The 23933-nt window shown below is 44.5% G+C and overlaps 1 protein-coding gene across 1 annotated transcript; it reads left to right on the top strand.

Moving 5' to 3' along the window:
- The first annotated feature begins 2400 nt into the window (after positions 1-2400).
- Positions 2401-22743, top strand: CD68 (CD68 molecule). The gene is made up of 7 exons (XM_040415363.1): positions 2401-2565; positions 19237-19452; positions 19765-19985; positions 20353-20463; positions 20602-20659; positions 22287-22451; positions 22536-22743. The coding sequence occupies exons 1-7, from the start codon at positions 2484-2486 to the stop codon at positions 22673-22675; spliced, it is 993 nt and encodes a 330-aa protein (XP_040271297.1). The 5' UTR covers positions 2401-2483; the 3' UTR covers positions 22676-22743.
- Positions 22744-23933: the final 1190 nt, after the last annotated feature.

Genomic DNA, 23933 nt, shown 5'->3' with positions numbered 1-23933 from the left:
GCCCTTGGGAAACCCTGGCAGCAGAGTCTTCAAACAGCATAAGAGACTGCTGCATAACTTGAGGCTCAGACAGTTTCCCTGATATGCATGGGGGTGATGTGACAGACCGATGGGCTTGGTTTTCATGCGCCATCTGTGCGCTTTCTGCAGAAGACTGGGTGGGAGATAATGTGAACGTGCTGGATGCACTGTCGGCCACCCAATTGACTAATGCCTGTACCTGCTCAGGCCTTACCATCCTTAGAACGGCATTGGGCCCCACCAAATATCGCTGTAAATTCTGGCGGCTACTGAGGGTCCACTAACACCACCACGACCATGTCCACGTCCGCGTCCCTTATTAGATGTTTTCCTCATTGTTCCCGTTCACCACAATTTTGAGAATGGCAAATTTGGGAATGCTTTTTCAACCCAGAACAAAAAGTCTGCTTTTACGGTCACTACAAATAACTTGACCAGCTAAAACTGTGCAGATTTGGTTGAATAGAGATGTGAGACCTGTTTTTTTTTGCGCTGTGTGACAGTTATAGGTTTAATCACAGAATGACACTTCTATCAGCACGCTAGCGTGTGTCTTAAGTTTTTCTGAATGATACTATCAATAACTTCAATGTAAGATTTTCTTTTTGGGATAGATTTCAAGTAGGCCTGAAATACCACAAACTAGTTATTTTGAGAATGGCAAATTTGGGAATGCTTTTTCAACCCAGAACAAAAAGTCTGCTTTGACGGTCACTACAAATAACTTGACCAGCTAAAACTGTGCAGATTTGGTTGAATAGAAATGTCAGGTCTATTTTTTAGGCGCTGGGTGACAGGCTCAACTTGCCCCTGATGTAATATATGGCCAAAAAATAACCACACTGTTGATGGTTAAATGCACTTGGGTGACACAGGCTCAGCCTGCAGCTGATGTAGTATATGGCCAAAAAATAACCAGACTGTTGATGGTTAAATGCACTTCGGTGACACAGGCTCAGCCTGCAGCTGATGTAGGATATAGCACAAAATAACCACACTATCGATGGTTAAATACACTTGGTGATAGCTCGTGCTGGCGCACCACAAGTCACAAAATGGCCGCCGATCCCCCTAGAAAAAAAGTGATCTAAAAACGCTCTGGGCAGCCTCAAAAAGTGAGCAAGTCAATAATAGCACTTCAATGATCCACAGCTGCAGATCGATCACAGAATGAAGTCTTTTGGAGGAGTTAATCTGCCTAATCTCGCCCTAACGTCACAGCTGCAACCTCTCCCTATACTGATCATAGCAGAGTGACGTGCGGCGCTACGTGACCCAAGCTTATATAGAGGCTGGGTCACATGGTGCACTGGCCAATCACAGCCATGCCAATAGTAGGCAAGGCTGTGATGGCCTCTTGGGGCAAGTAGCATGACGCTTGTTGATTGGCTGCTTTGCAGCCTTTCAAAAAGCGCCAAGAAAGCGCCGAACCCGAACTTTTACGAAAATGTTCGGGTTCGGGTCCGTGTCACGGACACCCCAAAATTCGGTACGAACCTGAACTATACAGTTCGGGTTCGCTCATCCCTAGGCACTGTAGCTGTCAATGATATGGGGGCACTGTAGCAGTCAATGATATGGGGGCACTGTGGCAGTCAATGATATGGGGGCACTGTGGCAGTCAATGATATGGGGGCACTGTGGCAGTCAATGATATGGGGGCACTGTGGCAGTCAATGATATGGGGGCACTGTGGCAGTCAATGATATGGGGGCACTGTGCCTGTCAATGATATGGGGGCACTGTGGCTTTTACTGGTAAGGGGAGCACTGTAGCTGTCAATGATATGGGGGGCACTGTAGCTGTCAATGATATGGGGGGCACTGTAGCTGTCAATGATATGGGGGCACTGTAGCTGTCAATGATATGGGGGCACTGTAACTGTCAATGATATGGGGGCACTGTAACTGTCAATGATATGGGGGCACTGTGGCAGTCAATGATATGGGGGCACTGTGGCAGTCAATGATATGGGGGCACTGTGGCAGTCAATGATATGGGGGCACTGTGGCAGTCAATGATATGGGGGCACTGTGGCAGTCAATGATATGGGGGGCACTGTAGCTGTCAATGATATGGGGGCACTGTAGCTGTCAATGATATGGGGGCACTGTAGCTGTCAATGATATGGGGGCACTGTAGCAGTCAATGATATGGGGGCACTGTGGCAGTCAATGATATGGGGGCACTGTGGCAGTCAATGATATGGGGGCACTGTGGCAGTCAATGATATGGGGGCACTGTGGCCGTCACTGTTACGGAGTGCAGAGGACTGTATCGGGGCTGCACTATGGGCTTTGAGCCAGAAGACCCATCAATCACAGCCTCTTCCTCATCTCATTTCCCTTTACTGACACTAAAAAAGAGAAGTGAGTGTTGTCGAGATCACATGACAAGAGACTGTTGAGAGGCACCTTCACAGCAACAGACAGCGCAGGGAAGAGTAGACTGCCGGTGAAGACATGGGAACACCAAGGACCAAGACTGGGGCTTCAGCAATGGGAAAGCTGTGCAAAATAATCATCTTCTGCCTCTACGTACCAGGTACTACAATCCCAACATCTCCTCCTACAAGGTACTACAATCCCATGTACTTATACAGGATACATCTCACTATACACAGCACATGTTACTGTACAGAGTCCATGTACTTATACAGGATACATCTCACTATACACAGTACATGTTACTGTACAGAGTCCATGTACTTATACAGGATACATCTCACTATACACAGCACATGTTACTGTAGAGAGTCCATGTACTTATACAGGATACATCTCACTATACACAGTACATGTTACTGTACAGAGTCCATGTACTTATACAGGATACATCTCACTATACACTGTACATGTTACTGTACAGAGTCCATGTACTTATACAGGATACATCTCACTATACACTGTACATGTTACTGTAGAGAGTCCATGTACTTATACAGGATACATCTCACTATACACTGTACATGTTACTGTAGAGAGTCCATGTACTTATACAGGATACATCTCACTATACACAGCACATGTTACTGTAGAGAGTCCATGTACTTATACAGGATACATCTCACTATACACAGCACATGTTACTGTAGAGAGTCCATGTACTTATACAGGATACATCTCACTATACACAGTACATGTTACTGTAGAGAGTCCATGTACTTATACAGGATACATCTCACTATACACAGAACATGTTACTGTACAGAGTCCATGTACTTATACAGGATACATCTCACTATACACAGCACATGTTACTGTAGAGAGTCCATGTACTTATACAGGATACATCTCACTATACACAGCACATGTTACTGTACAGAGTCCATGTACTTATACAGGATACATCTCACTATACACTGTACATGTTACTGTAGAGAGTCCATGTACTTATACAGGATACATCTCACTATACACAGCACATGTTACTGTAGAGAGTCCATGTACTTATACAGGATACATCTCACTATACACAGCACATGTTACTGTAGAGAGTCCATGTACTTATACAGGATACATCTCACTATACACAGTACATGTTACTGTACAGAGTCCATGTACTTATACAGGATACATCTCACTATACACAGCACATGTTACTGTACAGAGTCCATGTACTTATACAGGATACATCTCACTATACACAGCACATGTTACTGTACAGAGTCCATGTCCTTATACAGGATACATCTCACTATACACAGTACATGTTACTGTACAGAGTCCATGTCCTTATACAGGATACATCTCACTATACACAGCACATGTTACTGTACAGAGTCCATGTACTTATACAGGATACATCTCACTATACACAGTACATGTTACTGTAGAGAGTCCATGTCCTTATACAGGATACATCTCACTATACACAGTACATGTTACTGTAGAGAGTCCATGTACTTATACAGGATACATCTCACTATACACAGCACATGTTACTGTACAGAGTCCATGTACTTATACAGGATACATCTCACTATACACAGCACATGTTACTGTAGAGAGTCCATGTACTTATACAGGATACATCTCACTATACACAGTACATGTTACTGTACAGAGTCCATGTACTTATACAGGATACATCTCACTATACACAGCACATGTTACTGTACAGAGTCCATGTACTTATACAGGATACATCTCACTATACACAGCACATGTTACTGTACAGAGTCCATGTCCTTATACAGGATACATCTCACTATACACAGTACATGTTACTGTACAGAGTCCATGTACTTATACAGGATACATCTCACTATACACAGTACATGTTACTGTACAGAGTCCATGTCCTTATACAGGATACATCTCACTATACACAGCACATGTTACTGTAGAGAGTCCATGTCCTTATACAGGATACATCTCACTATACACAGTACATGTTACTGTAGAGAGTCCATGTACTTATACAGGATACATCTCACTATACACAGCACATGTTACTGTAGAGAGTCCATGTACTTATACAGGATACATCTCACTATACACAGCACATGTTACTGTACAGAGTCCATGTACTTATACAGGATACATCTCACTATACACTGTACATGTTACTGTACAGAGTCCATGTCCTTATACAGGATACATCTCACTATACACAGTACATGTTACTGTAGAGAGTCCATGTACTTATACAGGATACATCTCACTATACACAGTACATGTTACTGTAGAGAGTCCATGTACTTATACAGGATACATCTCACTATACACAGCACATGTTACTGTAGAGAGTCCATGTACTTATACAGGATACATCTCACTATACACAGCACATGTTACTGTAGAGAGTCCATGTACTTATACAGGATACATCTCACTATACACAGCACATGTTACTGTACAGAGTCCATGTACTTATACAGGATACATCTCACTATACACAGTACATGTTACTGTAGAGAGTCCATGTCCTTATACAGGATACATCTCACTATACACAGTACATGTTACTGTACAGAGTCCATGTACTTATACAGGATACATCTCACTATACACAGCACATGTTACTGTACAGAGTCCATGTCCTTATACAGGATACATCTCACTATACACTGTACATGTTACTGTAGAGAGTCCATGTACTTATACAGGATACATCTCACTATACACAGCACATGTTACTGTAGAGAGTCCATGTCCTTATACAGGATACATCTCACTATACACAGCACATGTTACTGTACAGAGTCCATGTCCTTATACAGGATACATCTCACTATACACAGTACATGTTACTGTACAGAGTCCATGTACTTATACAGGATACATCTCACTATACACAGTACATGTTACTGTACAGAGTCTGTGTACTTATACAGGATACATCTCACTATACACAGCACATGTTACTGTAGAGAGTCCATGTCCTTATACAGGATACATCTCACTATACACAGCACATGTTACTGTAGAGAGTCCATGTCCTTATACAGGATACATCTCACTATACACAGCACATGTTACTGTACAGAGTCCATGTACTTATACAGGATACATCTCACTATACACAGCACATGTTACTGTAGAGAGTCCATGTCCTTATACAGGATACATCTCACTATACACAGTACATGTTACTGTAGAGAGTCCATGTACTTATACAGGATACATCTCACTATACACAGTACATGTTACTGTAGAGAGTCCATGTACTTATACAGGATACATCTCACTATACACAGTACATGTTACTGTAGAGAGTCCATGTACTTATACAGGATACATCTCACTATACACAGTACATGTTACTGTAGAGAGTCCATGTACTTATACAGGATACATCTCACTATACACAGTACATGTTACTGTAGAGAGTCCATGTACTTATACAGGATACATCTCACTATACACAGTACATGTTACTGTAGAGAGTCCATGTCCTTATACAGGATACATCTCACTATACACAGTATATGTTACTGTAGAGAGTCCATGTATTTATACAGGATACATCTCACTATACACAGTACATGTTACTGTACAGAGTCCATGTCCTTATACAGGATACATCTCACTATACACAGTACATGTTACTGTAGAGAGTCCATGTCCTTATACAGGATACATCTCACTATACACAGTACATGTTACTGTAGAGAGTCCATGTCCTTATACAGGATACATCTCACTATACACAGTACATGTTACTGTAGAGAGTCCATGTCCTTATACAGGATACATCTCACTATACACAGTACATGTTACTGTACAGAGTCCATGTCCTTATACAGGATACATCTCACTATACGCAGTACATGTTACTGTAGAGAGTCCATGTACTTATACAGGATACATCTCACTATACACAGTACATGTTACTGTACAGAGTCCATGTACTTATACAGGATACATCTCACTATACGCAGTACATGTTACTGTACAGAGTCCATGTCCTTATACAGGATACATCTCACTATACACAGTACATGTTACTGTAGAGAGTCCATGTCCTTATACAGGATACATCTCACTATACACAGTACATGTTACTGTACAGAGTCCATGTCCTTATACAGGATACATCTCACTATACACAGTACATGTTACTGTACAGAGTCCATGTCCTTATACAGGATACATCTCACTATACACAGTACATGTTACTGTAGAGAGTCCATGTACTTATACAGGATACATCTCACTATACACAGTACATGTTACTGTACAGAGTCCATGTCCTTATACAGGATACATCTCACTATACACAGTACATGTTACTGTACAGAGTCCATGTCCTTATACAGGATACATCTCACTATACACAGCACATGTTACTGTACAGAGTCCATGTACTTATACAGGATACATCTCACTATACACAGTACATGTTACTGTAGAGAGTCCATGTCCTTATACAGGATACATCTCACTATACACAGTACATGTTACTGTAGAGAGTCCATGTACTTATACAGGATACATCTCACTATACACAGTACATGTTACTGTACAGAGTCCATGTACTTATACAGGATACATCTCACTATACACAGCACATGTTACTGTACAGAGTCCATGTACTTATACAGGATACATCTCACTATACACAGTACATGTTACTGTACAGAGTCCATGTACTTATACAGGATACATCTCACTATACACAGTACATGTTACTGTACAGAGTCCATGTACTTATACAGGATACATCTCACTATACACAGTACATGTTACTGTAGAGAGTCCATGTCCTTATACAGGATACATCTCACTATACACAGTATATGTTACTGTAGAGAGTCCATGTATTTATACAGGATACATCTCACTATACACAGTACATGTTACTGTAGAGAGTCCATGTCCTTATACAGGATACATCTCACTATACACAGTACATGTTACTGTAGAGAGTCCATGTCCTTATACAGGATACATCTCACTATACACAGTACATGTTACTGTAGAGAGTCCATGTCCTTATACAGGATACATCTCACTATACACAGTACATGTTACTGTAGAGAGTCCATGTATTTATACAGGATACATCTCACTATACACAGTACATGTTACTGTAGAGAGTCCATGTCCTTATACAGGATACATCTCACTATACACAGTACATGTTACTGTACAGAGTCCATGTCCTTATACAGGATACATCTCACTATACACAGTACATGTTACTGTACAGAGTCCATGTCCTTATACAGGATACATCTCACTATACGCAGTACATGTTACTGTAGAGAGTCCATGTACTTATACAGGATACATCTCACTATACACAGTACATGTTACTGTACAGAGTCCATGTCCTTATACAGGATACATCTCACTATACACAGTACATGTTACTGTACAGAGTCCATGTCCTTATACAGGATACATCTCACTATACACAGTACATGTTACTGTAGAGAGTCCATGTACTTATACAGGATACATCTCACTATACACAGCACATGTTACTGTAGAGAGTCCATGTATTTATACAGGATACATCTCACTATACACAGTACATGTTACTGTAGAGAGTCCATGTCCTTATACAGGATACATCTCACTATACACAGTACATGTTACTGTAGAGAGTCCATGTCCTTATACAGGATACATCTCACTATACACAGTACATGTTACTGTAGAGAGTCCATGTACTTATACAGGATACATCTCACTATACACAGTACATGTTACTGTACAGAGTCCATGTCCTTATACAGGATACATCTCACTATACACAGTACATGTTACTGTACAGAGTCCATGTACTTATACAGGATACATCTCACTATACGCAGTACATGTTACTGTAGAGAGTCCATGTACTTATACAGGATACATCTCACTATACACAGTACATGTTACTGTACAGAGTCCATGTCCTTATACAGGATACATCTCACTATACACAGTACATGTTACTGTACAGAGTCCATGTCCTTATACAGGATACATCTCACTATACACAGTACATGTTACTGTAGAGAGTCCATGTACTTATACAGGATACATCTCACTATACACAGCACATGTTATTGTACAGAGTCCATGTCCTTATACAGGATACATCTCACTATACACAGTACATAGTTGATTAAAAAAAATGGCTGCACAAACATTTCACATACAAATAGAGCTGAGAAATGGGCATCATTCTAAATTAAAGTGCTCACTGCAAAAACCCTGTCAAGTAGAAGGCAATTTTCCTCATTTTAGGGGACAAAAAAATATCTTCCCGACTCCAATCAGAATAACTCCCTGGATCAACAACCTCTTACAGTATAGAGTCCATAGTCTCACTGCTCTTACAGTAAAGAGTCCATAGTCTCACCGCTCTTACAGTAAAGAGTCCATAGTCTCACTGCTCTTACAGTAAAGAGTCCATAGTCTCACTGCTCTTACAGTATATAGTCCATAGTCTCACTGCTCTTACAGTAAAGAGTCCATAGTCTCACTGCTCTTACAGTAAAGAGTCCATAGTCTCACTGCTCTTACAGTAAAGAGTCCATAGTCTCACTGCTCTTACAGTATAGAGTCCATAGTGTCACTGCTCTTACAGTATATAGTCCATAGTCTCACTGCTCTTACAGTAAAGAGTCCATAGTCTCACTGCTCTTACAGTATAGAATCCATAGTCTCACTGCTCTTACAGTAAAGAGTCCATAGTCTCACTGCTCTTACAGTATAGAGTCCATAGTCTCACTGCTCTTACAGTAAAGAGTCCATAGTCTCACTGCTCTTACAGTAAAGAGTCCATAGTCTCACTGCTCCTACAGTAAAGAGTCCATAGTCTCACTGCTCTTACAGTAAAGAGTCCATAGTCTCACTGCTCTTACTGTAAAGAGTCTATAGTCTCACTGCTCTTACAGTAAAGAGTCCATAGTCTCACTGCTCTTACAGTAAAGAGTCCATAGTCTCACTGCTCTTACAGTACAGAGTCCATAGTCTCACTGCTCTTACAGTATAGAGTCCATAGTCTCACTGCTCTTACAGTATAGAGTCCATAGTCTCACTGCTCTTACAGTATAGAGTCCATAGTCTCACTGCTCTTACAGTATAGAGTCCATAGTCTCACTGCTCTTACAGTAAGGAGTCCATAGTCTCACTGCTCTTACCGTAAAGAATCCATAGTCTCACTGCTCTTACAGTAAAGAGTCCATAGTCTCACTGCTCTTACAGTAAAGAGTCCATAGTCTTACTGCTCTTACAGTAAAGAGTCCATAGTCTCACTGCTCTTACAGTAAAGAGTCCATAGTCTCACTGCTCTTACAGTATAGAGTCTATAGTCTCACTGCTCTTACAGTAAATAGTCCATAGTCTCACTGCTCTTACAGTAAGGAGTCCATAGTCTCACTGCTCTTACAGTAAAGAGTCCATAGTCTCACTGCTCTTACAGTAAAGAGTCCATAGTATCACTGCTCTTATAGTATATAGTCCATAGTCTCACTGCTCTTATAGTATATAGTCCATAGTCTCACTGCTCTTATAGTATATAGTCCATAGTCTCACTGCTCTTATAGTATATAGTCCATAGTCTCACTGCTCTTACAGTAAAGAGTCCATAGTCTCACTGCTCTTACAGTAAAGAGTCCATAGTCTCACTGCTCTTACAGTAAAGAGTCCATAGTCTCACTGCTCTTACAGTAAGGAGTCCATAGTCTCACTGCTCTTACAGTAAATAGTCCATAGTCTCACTGCTCTTACAGTAAAGAGTCCATAGTATCACTGCTCTTACAGTAAAGAGTCCATAGTCTCACTGCTCTTATAGTATATAGTCCATAGTCTCACTGCTCTTACAGTAAAGAGTCCCATAGTCTCACTGCTCTTACAGTATATAGTCCATAGTCTCACTGCTCTTACAGTATAGAGTCCATAGTCTCACTGCTCCTACAGTAAAGAGTCCATAGTCTCACTGCTCTTACAGTAAAGAGTCCATAGTCTCACTGCTCTTACAGTAAAGAGTCCATAGTCTCACTGCTCCTACAGTAAAGAGTCCATAGTCTCACTGCTCCTACAGTAAAGAGTCCATAGTCTCACTGCTCTTACAGTATAGAGTCCATAGTCTCACTGCTCCTACAGTAAAGAGTCCATAGTCTCACTGCTCTTACAGTATATAGTCCATAGTCTCACCGCTCTTACAGTATAGAGTTCATAGTCTCACTGCTCTTACAGTAAAGAGCCCATAGTCTCACTGCTCTTACAGTATAGAGTCCATAGTCTCACTGCTCTTACAGTAAAGAGTCCACAGTCTCACTGATCTTACAGTAAAGAGTCCATAGTCTCACTGCTCTTACAGTAAAGAGTCCCATAGTCTCACTGCTCTTAACTGGCTAATATACAACTGAAACACTAGGATTTAGGGCCCTGCTCTCAAGAGCTTACAATCTATGAGGATTTGGGGGTGACACATCAGGTAGTTGATTGTGATAAGTAGGAATCAAGCCATTATTTAACTGACGGGATTGGTGCCGGCCGATCTGCTTCGGGTTCGGGACTTCTAGAGGATCGAGTTTAGGCCAGAGGAGTTGGTGGGGAAGAGGTTTAGTCTGGGAAAAGTCATTTTAGGTAGCTTGATAAGCCTGCATGAAAAGATGTGTTTTTAAGGCAGGCTTGAAGGTGGAGAAGTTGTGAATTGACCTAACCTAATATTCCGGGGAAGAGTATTCCAGAGAGTAGGTGCAGCTCGAGAAAAGTCTTGAAGACGGGAGTGAGAGGTACGAATTATGGAGGTTATTAATCTTAGGTCGCTAACAGAACGGAGAGCACGAGTAGGGTGGTAGATGGAGATGAGGGAGGAGATGTATGGAGGTGCAGCACTGTGGAGAGCACAAGTAGAGTGGTAGATAAGGATGAGGGAGGAGATGTATGGAGGTGCAGCACTGTGGAGAGCACGAGTAGGGTGGTAGATGAAGATGAGGGAGGAGATGTATGGAGGTGCAGCACTATGGAGAGCAGGAGTAGGGTGGTAGATGGAGATGAGGGAGGAGATATATGGAGGGGCAGTACTGTGGAGAGCACGAGTAGGGTGGTAGATGGAGATGAGGGAGGAGATGTATGGAGGTGCAGCACTGTGGAAAGCACGAGTAGGGTGGTAGATGGAGATGAGGGAGGAGATGTATGGAGGTGCAGCACTGTGGAGAGCACGAGTAGGGTGGTAGATGGAGATGAGGGAGGAGATGTATGGGGGCGCAGCACTGTGGAGAGCACGAGTAGGGTGGTAGATGGAGATGAGATGTATGGAGGTGCAGCACTGTGGAGAGCACGAGTAGGGTGGTAGATGGAGATGAGGGGGGAGATATATGGAGGTGTAGCACTGTGGAGAGCACGAGTAGGGCGGAGATGGGCTACCAGTGAAGTGACTGGCACAGACTAGTAGCATCAGTGCAGCGGTTGAATGGATAGATGATCCTGACCGCAGCATTTAGGACAGACTGAAGAAGGAGAGGTTAGTGAGAGGGAGACCGATTAGTAATGCGTTGCAGTAGTCAAGACGAGAATGAATCACGACAACACAGGAGCCCAGAACTGTACACAGTCCTCCATGTGTGGTCTGACTAGTGATGTATAAAGTTGCAGGACTATGTTCTCATCACTGCCATCTATGCCTCTTTTGATGCAACCCATTATATTATTGGCCTTGGCAGCAGCTGCCTGACACTGGTTTCTACAGTTAAAGGGGTCCTCTCACTTCAGAAAAATGTATTTATCATGTAGAGAAAGTTAATACAAGACACTTACTAATGTATTGTGATTGTCCATTTTGCTTCCTTTGCTGGCTGGATTCATTTTTCAATTACATTATACACTGGTCATTTCCATGGTTACGACCTCCCTGCAATCAAGCAGTGGTGGTCATTAATGATGGCCTTGCGATTCGCCCGGCGGTCGTTTCGCTGCGCACTTTGCTCGTTCGCCGAACATATGACGATGTCCGCCAGCGGCATATTCTTTGCATTGTGCAGAACTTTGACCCATGACACATCCTACAGGTGGTACAGGACAGCCAATTGAGACGTTTCAGCACATGGACACACCCCCTACCCTATAAATAAACCCGATCTGGTCGCCATTTTACATTCAGTTTTTTTGCCAGTGTAGGGAGAGGTTGCTGTGTGGAGCAGGGACAGGCTGTTAGGGACACCAAACGCTAACTAATAGGGCCACAAAAGTCCTTTTAAGGACTGGTACAGGTGTGCTATCGATAGGTGTGACATACTGAGGGGTGCGATATACTTATAATATACTTTCTAACATAGAAAGTATATTATAGTGCATTTGTATTGTGCAGCAGTTGTGTGCGGTTCTCCTGAGATACTGCAGCTATACAGAGGGACAAACGCCATTGAAACGACTAATTGCAACTTGTGTCATTTACCAGTTGCTCCCCCAAAAAACGGATTAAGGGGTTCTATATACCTGCTTCCACAAATACTGCTCTTCTCTAGGGACTTTGGCACAGGGTCATATTGAAAATGACAGGCAGAGTAAGAGGCAAGCCGTTCCACAGGGGTGGTAGGAGTCGGGCAGGTGCAGCAGGCCGGAGCCTAAGTGGGAAGTTGGAGAAGGTGCATGCGATTACGTCAAAGGACGCACCAGAGTTGGTTGAGTGGCTCACTCAGCCTTCTGCTTCTGCACCCTCCTCATCCTCTGTATCAGCACCCTCCTCACTGTCTGCTGTGTGCACCCCCAAAGACACCACCACCACCATAGCCCCTCCACTCAAGTCAGAGGAATTATTTTCCCATTAATTTCCAGACCTAACCGATGAACAGCCATTCTTGGCATCAGATGAGGAAGAGGTGGTAGCAATGGCCGCCACCCAGTGGTCTGATAACTGTACCCAGATCAGCCCAAGGAGGGAGGTCCCCGCTGTTGCTACTCTGAGATCTCTGTCAGTGGTGGTGAAGGTGCCGATGACGTGTCGATGGACGTCACATAGGTGCCCACAAGCAAGGAAGAGGAGGGGAGTTCAGAGGGAGAGACAGAGCAGCAGAGAGGGAGAAGAAGGAGGAAAAGCAGGCAGAACTCGCAGTGCCCCGGAGGCAAAAAGCAGACTGCAAATGTATCTGGAGCGAGCCATCCACCATGCACGGTCACATCTGGCGCTCCAGGACGCCCGCACATGGCTCGCAGTGTGGGCTTTTTTTAACGTGTCAGCTGCTGATAATAGTGTTGCCATCTGCAGCCTGTACTGTCAACGCATAAGTCGCAGTAAGCCCCACACTCACCTAGGGACGACGCCTTAAGAAGGCACCTGGCCTCCCATCACCGTGCCCAGTGGGAGAAAACGCCATCAGAACCCACAAAGCTACACTCCCGGCGCTCCACGTCCTGCCTCATCTCCTTCTCCTCAATCCTCCCATTTGTTCTCCACTCCACCTTCCACCGTGCCGTCGTCGCGTTCATCTGGCACAAGGCAGGCTTCCGTGGCCCAAATGTTCGAGCGTAAAAAAATGATGACGCTGGATAATCCTCTTGCCCAACAGCTGAACACTGGCTGTTATATAAATTGGTGGCCTTTGGCACACCGCAATGGAAGGTCCCCGGAAGGAAATATTTCTCCCGCAAGGGCCTCCCAGAGCTATATGGCCACGTTCAGTGGCAAGTGAATATATCTCTGGCACACAGTGTCGGTGCCAAGATACGTCTGACCACAGACACGTGGTCTAGCAAACACGGGCAGGAAAGGTACATAACTTTTAATGCCCACTGGGTGAACCTTCTGACGGCTGTCAAGCATGTAACCCGTTGCACCCGTGTGGATTTGGCGTTACCGCCACGGATTGCATGCAGGCCGGCCTCTTCTTCTCCTCCTCCTACTCCATCCTCCGTCTCCTCCTCGGCTGACTCCTCCTTTTCCACTGCTACCGCCTCTTCCGCTGCACCCCCCAAGCTCCCAGAACCCATTCGACGTGCCAGGTGAGACGTTGCCATGCTGTGCTGTGGCTGTTGTGCCTGGAAGCCAAGCGCCACACCGGTCTTGCACTGCTTTCAGCTCTGCGGTCACAGGCCGATCAGTGGCTAACCCCGCTCAATTTGACAGTTGGTAAAGTGGTGTGCGACAACGGTGCCAATCTGCTGAGCGCGCTGAAACAGGGCAAAATGACACACGTGCCGTGCATGGCACACGTTCTGAACTTAGTCGTGCAGCGATTCGTTGCCAAATATCCCGGGGTACAGGACGTCTTGCAGCAGGCCAGGAAAATCTCTGGCCATTTTAGAAGATCTTACACGGCCATGGCTCGCCTTGCTGACGTTCAGCGGTGACACCACTTGCCCGTCAGACGTCTGATTTGTGACTGCCCGACGCGCTGGAACTCCACCTTGTATATGCTTGATAGGCTGCTCCAGCAGAAACGTGCCGTTAACGACTACCTGTACGAACTCTGCGGCAGGACTGGTTCTGGGGAGCTTGGCTTCTTTTCACCGCACCAGTGGCTGCTCATGGGCGACACATGCAGACTTCTGCGGCCATTTGATGAGATCACCAAACTGGTCAGTCGCAGCCAGGGCGCCATCAGTGACATCGTACCTTACGCCTTATTTCTGGAGCGTGCATTGCGTCGTGTCATCGATCAAGCCGTCGAGGAGCAGGAGGATGAGGAAGTCGCAATGCTGAATGAATTCCCAGGGGGGGGCTACTCCATCAGAGACAAGTCAGCAGGAGTCTGAAGAGGAGTCAGACGAGGATGGTGCTAGGGCGGAGGAGCAAGAAGAGCAGGCTTTAAACTTTTCTGTGATCCGTGGTGTTGTCCGTGGATGGGGTTAGGAGACCAAGGACGACATTCTCCTGGGCGATGAGCAGGACCCGCTCCACCCGCTTCCAATTTAGTGCAAATGGGGGCCTCCATGCTCCAGTGTTTGAAGAGGGACCCCCGTATAAAAAGCATAAAGAGCAAGGACCAGTACTGGGTGGCAACGTACTTAGACCCCCGGTACAAACACAAAATGGCAGACATGTTACCAGCATCACAGAGGGCTGTCAGTATGCAGCATTTCCAGGCCTTGCTGCGAGAGATGCTGAATTCTGCTGTTGCGGGCTCTGGCAGAGGGATTTCCACCCACAGAGAAACAGTTCCGAGTACCAATCCTACAGCGCATGCAAGAAGAGGGCGGTTTGAAGATGTGTTGGTCACTTCAGATATGAGATCATTCTTGCAGCCAACCCATCGACAGCCGCCCTCCAGATCCAGCCTCAGGAACGCCTAGACCGACAGGTGTCGACTACATCGGGTTAACGGCCGATGTGGATGCTCTGAGAAGCGAGGAACCCCTTAACTACTGGGTGTGCAGGCTTGACCTGTGGCCAGAGTTGGCACAATTTGCCATGGAACTCTTGACTTGCCCCTCGTCCAGTGTCCTGTCCAAAGGGACGTTTAGCGCAGCGGGGGGGGGGGGGGGGAATCATGACCGATAAGCGCACTCGCCTAGCTCATGACAGTGTGGACTACCTCACATTTCTAAAAATGAATGAGGCATGGATCTTGGAGGAATTCAACACCTGTGACGACCACGTCTAATTGAATTTCCTCATGACAGCTCACAAATATCCGCCACCACCCAGAACAAAGAATGGTCCCTGTCTTAGGTAAATACAGCGGCATAAAAGGCCTTTTCTGTCCGTTGAATGCCTAATGTTTGGGACCTCTGAGTATATCAACACCTGTGACGACCACGTGTTATCGAATTTCAACTATTATTATTTGGTTTTTTTTCAAGAGGGGGGGATTTTTAATCCAATTTTATATTTTTTGTTCTTTTAAACATATGTATTGGACATCTATTTGTACTGGCCTGCAGTAAAATTGATATCCAATGACCGTCTAATATACCTTCAGCCACATAATTAATTGTTCTTTCCTGTCTGGTGAATGCCTAATGTTTGGGGCCTGTACTACACTGGCCTGCAGTAAAACTGATATTGAATGGCCGTCTAATATACCTCCAGCCACATAATCACTTGATCATTTATGTACGTTGAATGCATAATTTTTGGGGACTGTAATCTAACTGGCCAACTGTAAAATTGTTATACGGTGACCGCCTAATGTACCTCCAGCCACATTATCAATTGTTCTTTTCTGTACGGTGAATGAATAATTTTTGGGGCCTGTAGTCCACTGGCCTGCAGTAAAATTGATATCCATTGACCGTCTAATATACCTCCAGCCACATAATCACTTGATCTTTTATGTACGGTGAATGCATCATTTTTGGGGACTGTAATCTAACTGGCCAACAGTAAAATTGTTATACGGTGACCGCCTAATGTACCTCCAGCCACATTATCAATTGTTCTTTTCTGTACGGTGAATGCCTAATGTTTGGGGCATGTACTACACTGGCCTGCAGTAAAACTGATATTGAATGACCTTCTAATATACCTCCATCCACATAATTACTTGTTCTTTTCTGTACGGTGAATGCATAATGTTTGGGACCTCTGAGGAATTCAACACCTGTGACGACCACGTGTTATCGAATTTCAACTATTATCATTTTTTTTTTTTCAAGAGGGGTTATTTCGTTAGCCATGTTTTTAATCCAATTTTATATTTTTTGTTCTTTTAAACATATGTATTGGACATCTATTTGTACTGGCCTGCAGTAAAATTGATATTCATTGACGTCTAATATACCTCCAGCCACATAAATCACTTGATCTTTTATGTACGATAAATGATAATTTTTGGGGCCTGTAGTCCACTGTTTTTTTTTTTTAAACATAATTTTTATTGGTATACCACATTTAGTGACATAAATCAGAGTATTGGGTAGTGTTGACATGGTAAATCCATATATAAAATAATAATAATAGAACGGAAAAAGAAATAATAATTTAACAAATAACATGAGGGTTATGATATATCAGTGAGGTTCAAGGGGTATATTCTACAGCATATCAGTTGTACCAGGAGTCAGACCGGTTAGGTTCCCAAGAGTTAGATTTCTAAGAAAGGAGATTATCAGTGATCGGGCAGCATTTTCAAGCATATGACCATCTAATAAAACTCCAGCCACAACATAATTACTTGTTCTTTTCTGTCCGGTGAATGCCAAATGTTTGGGGCCTGCAGTCCACTGGCCTGCAGAAAAATTTATATCCAATGACCATCTAATATACCTCCAGCCACATAATTGTTCTTTTCTGTCCGGTGAATGCCTAATGTTTGGGGCCTGTACTCCAGTGGCCTACATTAAAATTTGTATCCATTGACCGCATAATGTACCTTGAGCCACATAATCACAATTTCTTTTATGTCAGGTGAATTCCTAATTTTTAATGACCGTACTCCCGTGGCCTAAAATAAAAATTTTCTAGGCTTCAGCAGGGCACATTTCTGAGAATTTCCCTTTAAGACGCATAAAAATGGCCCCTGATTAAAATACATATTTTTTGGGGGGAATTTTTGCCATTGATCCCCCTCTGATATATCACTGTCCATGTTGTGGGACGATTTGTACACTTCTTGGTGGCTGCAAATATGACCTGAAGGTTTTTCAGGTTCGTCTGCCATTAAAGTGAAAGGGGCCCGCAGCGAACTTGTGGTTCGCGAACATTTGATTGCGTTTGTGCGATCGGGAATCGTCCCGACCGATGTTCGTCCATCACTAGTGGTCATGCTTGCACACTGTAGGAAAAAGTAGTAGCCTACGTGCGCTCCCACTGTCCTGACCACCAGAGAGGCCAGTGGTTTTTGCTATAATATGCAAGCACGATCACCACTGATGGATTTCAGGGTGGCCATAACCATGAAAACAAGCAGTGTATAATGTCATGGAAAAATGAATCCAGCCAGCAAAGGAGGCAATATGGAGAATCACAATACTTTAGTAAGTGGCTTGTATTAACTTTCTCTACAAGATAAAGGCCGTTTGCTGAAGTGAGAGGACCCCTTTAAGTTTGCTGTTCACTAAATGTGGATTCCTAACCTTCCTCCCTTCATCATCATCATCCAGATGTGGCTCATGGTGAAATACATATAACCAAAAGGTCTAACTTACATTCATCCAACCCCATTTGCCTTCTAAGCTCAAATGCCTTATTCCAAAATGAGGGCTATGCTATCACAACTCCGCAAACTGCACAAAATGAGCTACGAGCTTCAGACCCTCATCCTTCTAAATGTCTTAGATCTTATAAGACATCTTAGTTCAGGTGGCTGTATTCTTAAAAAACTGGATACTGAGGGTGACGGTCCAAACTGTCTCGTATCTCCTAGAGTCATCTATGCAGATCTCTTGTGTAAGTAGTCTATTAAAGGATCCAATCCTCAATGCTTGGAGCCATACACCCCTGGGAGGCAGGGAGTCTGCGAGGAGCCATGGAAGGTTGTTGTGGTCCCTTAAGGCGGCTTTACACCACACGATGATACAACCAGTACTTCCCGACAGTCGGCTGCTCATTGGGTGGAGACCTCTGTATTTACATGCAGCGATCTCCTTCACAGTATGAGGATCCCTCGTCCTCATACAGAATCATTATTTCTGTGTGGCAGATCACCATTTAGACCGCGCAATCTGCTGCCCGGGAACGATAATTGGATTGACCGGATCAACGGATAATCTAGCATTTCGCTCGTTCATCGGGTGCTCGGCAGCAGATTAAGATGGGCAAGTTGTCGGGAAGGAGCGCTTGCAGGAACAGTCCTTCTCGATAATCTGTCCGAAAATCGGGCTGTGCAAATCCTCCTTTATGGTAGATACTACGTCATTAACCACAGCCTCCTGTGTGTTTGTGTTACAGCTTGTTGTGGTGTCCAGGATCCTGCACCTACCCAAAGAAACGCAACTCCATCATGTGCGTGGTGTCCGAAGAAAACAACCACGCACCGCACAACAACACACTCCACACTACATACAACACACAGTAGTACTATGCACACTACTACAACTCATACCACTGCCCATACTAACCACACGACTACACCCCATCCCACTACACACACATCTACACCACACAATAACCACACAACTACACCCCATCCCACTACACACAGTAACCACACATCTGCACATACAAACCACACAACTACACCCCATCCCACTACACACAGTAACCACACAACTACACCCCATCCCACTACACACAGTAACCACACAACTACACCCCATCCCACTACACACAGTAACCACACATCTGCACATACAAACCACACAACTACACCCCATCCCACTACACACAGTAACCACACAACTACACCACACACAACTACACCACATGCCACTACACACAGTAACCACACAACTACACCACACACAACTACACCCCATCCCACTACACACAGTAACCACACAACTACACCCCATCCCACTACACACAGTAACCACACATCTGCACATACAAACCACACATCTACACCACACCTTACCACGGCTACAAGTCCCACCACGGTGCCTCCTTCTACAGAATACATAGTTAATGGCACCACCGGTGTATGCTTGAGGATAACAGCATCCTTCAAAATATCGTTCAATGATACTACAAAGAGAGAGGTAAGTTACCCTGCACAACCAATCTAGGTGGAAAACCACTTCTGAACATTACACAACGGCTTCGACCTACACATAATGCTGGATACCAATGTAAATTGCTTGTGTTATTTATTGTGTCTTGTACTCCAGTCACATCCAGAGCTGCATTTTCAGTACTTCAGTCCACAGTGTATCTACAGGTGATATTTTTTATATAGTTTGAGCTAAATTAGCCACAGCGCCGGCCATGATACAACTCTGAATCACTAAAAGTATATACAAAATCACAAACCTTGCATGAAAATGATGCTGGAAGCCTCACTAAGTTTCACGTAATGTTCTACTTCCTACCCGCTATCTGGTAACTGTACGATTCTCATGTATTCAGATTGTGATCCCACCAGCCCCGAGCACTCAAGCATCTGGAAACTGCTCTGCAGAGAAAGCTTGGCTGACCCTGACTTTTCCACAAGGAGAAGTCACCATGACCTTCAGACAGGTACTGAGGAGACAGGTCAGGGTGGGTAGGTGGTCGATCGGATGGTTGGGGGTCTCACACGGTCACTACTTGTCTAGCACTGATAGAGGGTGACCTGTGGTCACAGCATGGATATTAAAACTGTTTTTACTTCCACAGGACACGGAAGGGAACAAATTCTTCCTGGGCGAAGTGAATATAACCCTGAAGAATACAGGTAACGTGTACCAAATGAATAAGCCACCAAGATACTAACACTCTTGTGGGGCCTATCGTCATGCAATAATCCTGTCCATGTTCTCGTTGTGTATCCTCATGTAATAATCCTGTCCATGTTCTGGGGTGTATCCTCATGTAATAATCCTGTCCATGCTCTGGGGTGTATCCTCATGTAATAATCCTGTCCATGCTCTGGGGTGTATCCTCATGTAATAATCCTGTCCATGCTCTGGGGTGTATCCTCATGTAATAATCCTGTCCATGTTCTCGTTGTGTATCCTCATGTAATAATCCTGTCCATGTTCTGGGGTGTATCCTCATGTAATAATCCTGTCAATGTTCTGGGGTGTATCCTCATGTAATAATGCTGTCCATGTTCTGGGGTGTATCCTCATGTAATAATGCTGTCCATGTTCTGGGGTGTATCCTCGTGTAATAATCCTGTCAATGTTCTGGGGTGTATCCTCATGTAATAATCCTGTCCATGCTCTGGGGTGTATCCTCGTGTAATAATCCTGTCCATGCTCTGGGGTGTATCCTCGTGTAATAATCCCGTCCATGTTCTTCGGTGTATCCTCATGTTATAATGCTGTCCATGTTCTGGGGTGTATCCTCATGTAATAATGCTGTCCATGTTCTGGGGTGTATCCTCATGTAATAATCCTGTCCATGCTCTGGGGTGTATCCTCGTGTAATAATCCCGTCCATGTTCTTCGGTGTATCTTCATGTAAAAATCCCGTCCATTTTCTGGGGTGTATTCTCATGTAATAATCCCGTCCATGTTCTGGGGTGTATTCTCGTGTAATAATCCCGTCCATGTTCTGGGATAAATCCTCGTGTAATAATCCCGTCCATGTTCTGGGATGTATCCTCGTGTAATAATCCCGTCCATGTTCTGGGATGTATCCTCGTGTAATAATCCCGTCCATGTTCTGGGGTGTATCCTCATGTAATAATCCTGTCCATGCTCTGGGGTGTATCATCGTGTAATAATCCTGTCCATGTTCTTGGGTGTATCTTCATGTAATAATCCCGTCCATTTTCTGGGGTGTATTCTCATGTAATAATCCTGTCCATGTTCTGGGGTGTATCCTCGTGTAATAATCCCGTTCATGTTCTGGGGTGTATCCTCGTGTAATAATCCCGTCCATGTTCTGGGGTGTATCCTCATGTAATAATCCCGTCCATATTCTGGGATGTATCCTCGTGTAATAATCCCGTTCATGTTCTGGGGTGTATCCTCGTGTAATAATCCCGTCCATGTTCTGGGGTGTATCCTCGTGTAATAATCCCGTTCATGTTCTGGGGTGTATCCTCATGTAATAATCCTGTCCATGTTCTGGGGCATATCCTCGTGTAATAATCCTGTCAATGTTCTGGGGTGTATCCTCGTGTAATAATCCTGTCAATGTTCTGGGGTGTATCCTCATGTTATAATGCTGTCCATGTTCTGGGGTGTATCCTCATGTAATAATGCTGTCCATGCTCTGGGGCGTATAATCATGTAATAATCTTGTCCATGTTCTGGGGTGTATCCTCATGTAATAATCCTGTCCATGCTTTGGGGCATATCCTCATTTAATAATCCTGTTCGTGCTCATGAATATGAGTTTGGTTTTTCCAGGACCTGAGAAATCTGATAACACGAGTCTTAAGGCCATGGTCACTCCTCTTGGACGTTCCTTCTCTTGTGAAAAGGTGGACATTCAAGTGACCTCAAAAGTCTTCTTCTCAGTCATGAATGTCAGGGCTCAGGCCTTCAAACTAGAAGGAGGAACCTACGGACGAGGTGAGTTATCTTGGTGACCCCATCAGCCTATGGGATCCATGTGGCCATGTGCTATAATCCATTTCCATGTCTTTGTTTCTCCAGAAATGAAATGTTCTAATGGACCGCCCAGTATGACAGTCCCGATCGTTGTTGGGGTCATCCTGGTGGCACTGGTTTTGATTGTTGTTATCGCTTACATTGTCGCCCGTCAGCGGAGTCAAAGAGGTTACCAACCACTATGAGGGCCACCCAAGAAGGAAGCGCCATGTCCCCGCACCAAAGACGATTAAACATATCTTCTGTGATTCGAGCAGGTGTCAGTGTATGTACAAGATGGGGGGGAACGAGGCGATAGGTATAGGCTCACAGAACACAATCAATGATTATCATCTCCAGGTGCCTTCACCCACCCCCCGGCAGGCAGATCGCAAACAATTGAAGAGTCTGAGATGCTTCATTCATGTGGTCAGTGACCCTCAGCTCAATGGAAGAACACAATGGGGGGGGGGGGGAGGGGTGCACAACCCATCGCCGTTTCCTGTAACACCGCATGTTATCTGTTGTGGCGTCAGGATCATGTGTCCTTGTTCCGGTTTTGTGTGAAAATGCCGAGCTCAGCTTCCGAGCCCGACCCTTGCACTTCCTCAATGGAATCACGAGGTCTATTTCACAAGAGCAAGTTAAACAACCGATGTGGAGATGGGGACGTGGCAAAAAACACAATGGAGGCCAAATGTTCTGCTTCAGCGTAAAGGGGCACTCCAGCTTTATGGAAATGAAGCACATTCAAAGCCTAATGAAAAGCTTTGCCACTTCTGCATGTACTTCGTGTTTCGGTTCCTCACCACTTTCAAGATCTCTGTTTTCAGTGAACGGAAAACATTCTTCTCTACGTCCAGTGGCTTAAAACCTGTGCATAACATGATCCTTCCCACAGCTGAGGGTTTGTGACAATATAACCAGCCTTGGTTCTGACAGTGTGCTAAAGTGCATCAGTGTGGACCAGAACTGACTGTCTAGACGGGACCATTACAGCAAACCATCAGCGGTGTGAGAAGCACTAGGTCAGATTTCTGCCATCTTAAAAGGGTGTCCTCACCTGGGATCCTGATGGCATATTGCTAGGACTTGCCATCAATGTCAGATAGGTGCAGGTCCCCGATCTCCAGCACTAGGCTCCTGAAGTGAAGGAGAGCGCACACACGTGCGGCCACCCTCCGCTCACTGCGCACTTACTGGAACGGCCACAGTAATGAATTGAGAGCACCCGCGTGGTGTGCTCTTCTTCACTTTGGGGACCCTGTTCTCTAGGTAGGATAGGGTCTCAGGGGTGGGACCCACACCTGTCTGTCAATGCCCAGAGGGGAAACAGATCTTTAAACCAGAGAGGATACTGGAAAATTGCAGATCTTTTCATTATACAGTGATGTCCGATGCCTGATGAGAAGTGGGGAGCCATCGGGGGGGGGGGGGGGGGGGGGGGGGGGCTACTAGACAAGT

This window comes from Bufo bufo, chromosome 1 (genome assembly GCF_905171765.1).
Source record: "Bufo bufo chromosome 1, aBufBuf1.1, whole genome shotgun sequence".
Classification (NCBI taxonomy): domain Eukaryota; kingdom Metazoa; phylum Chordata; class Amphibia; order Anura; family Bufonidae; genus Bufo; species Bufo bufo.
Note: the sequence above shows the minus strand (reverse complement) of the source record. Positions and strands in the feature narration are given on the sequence as shown.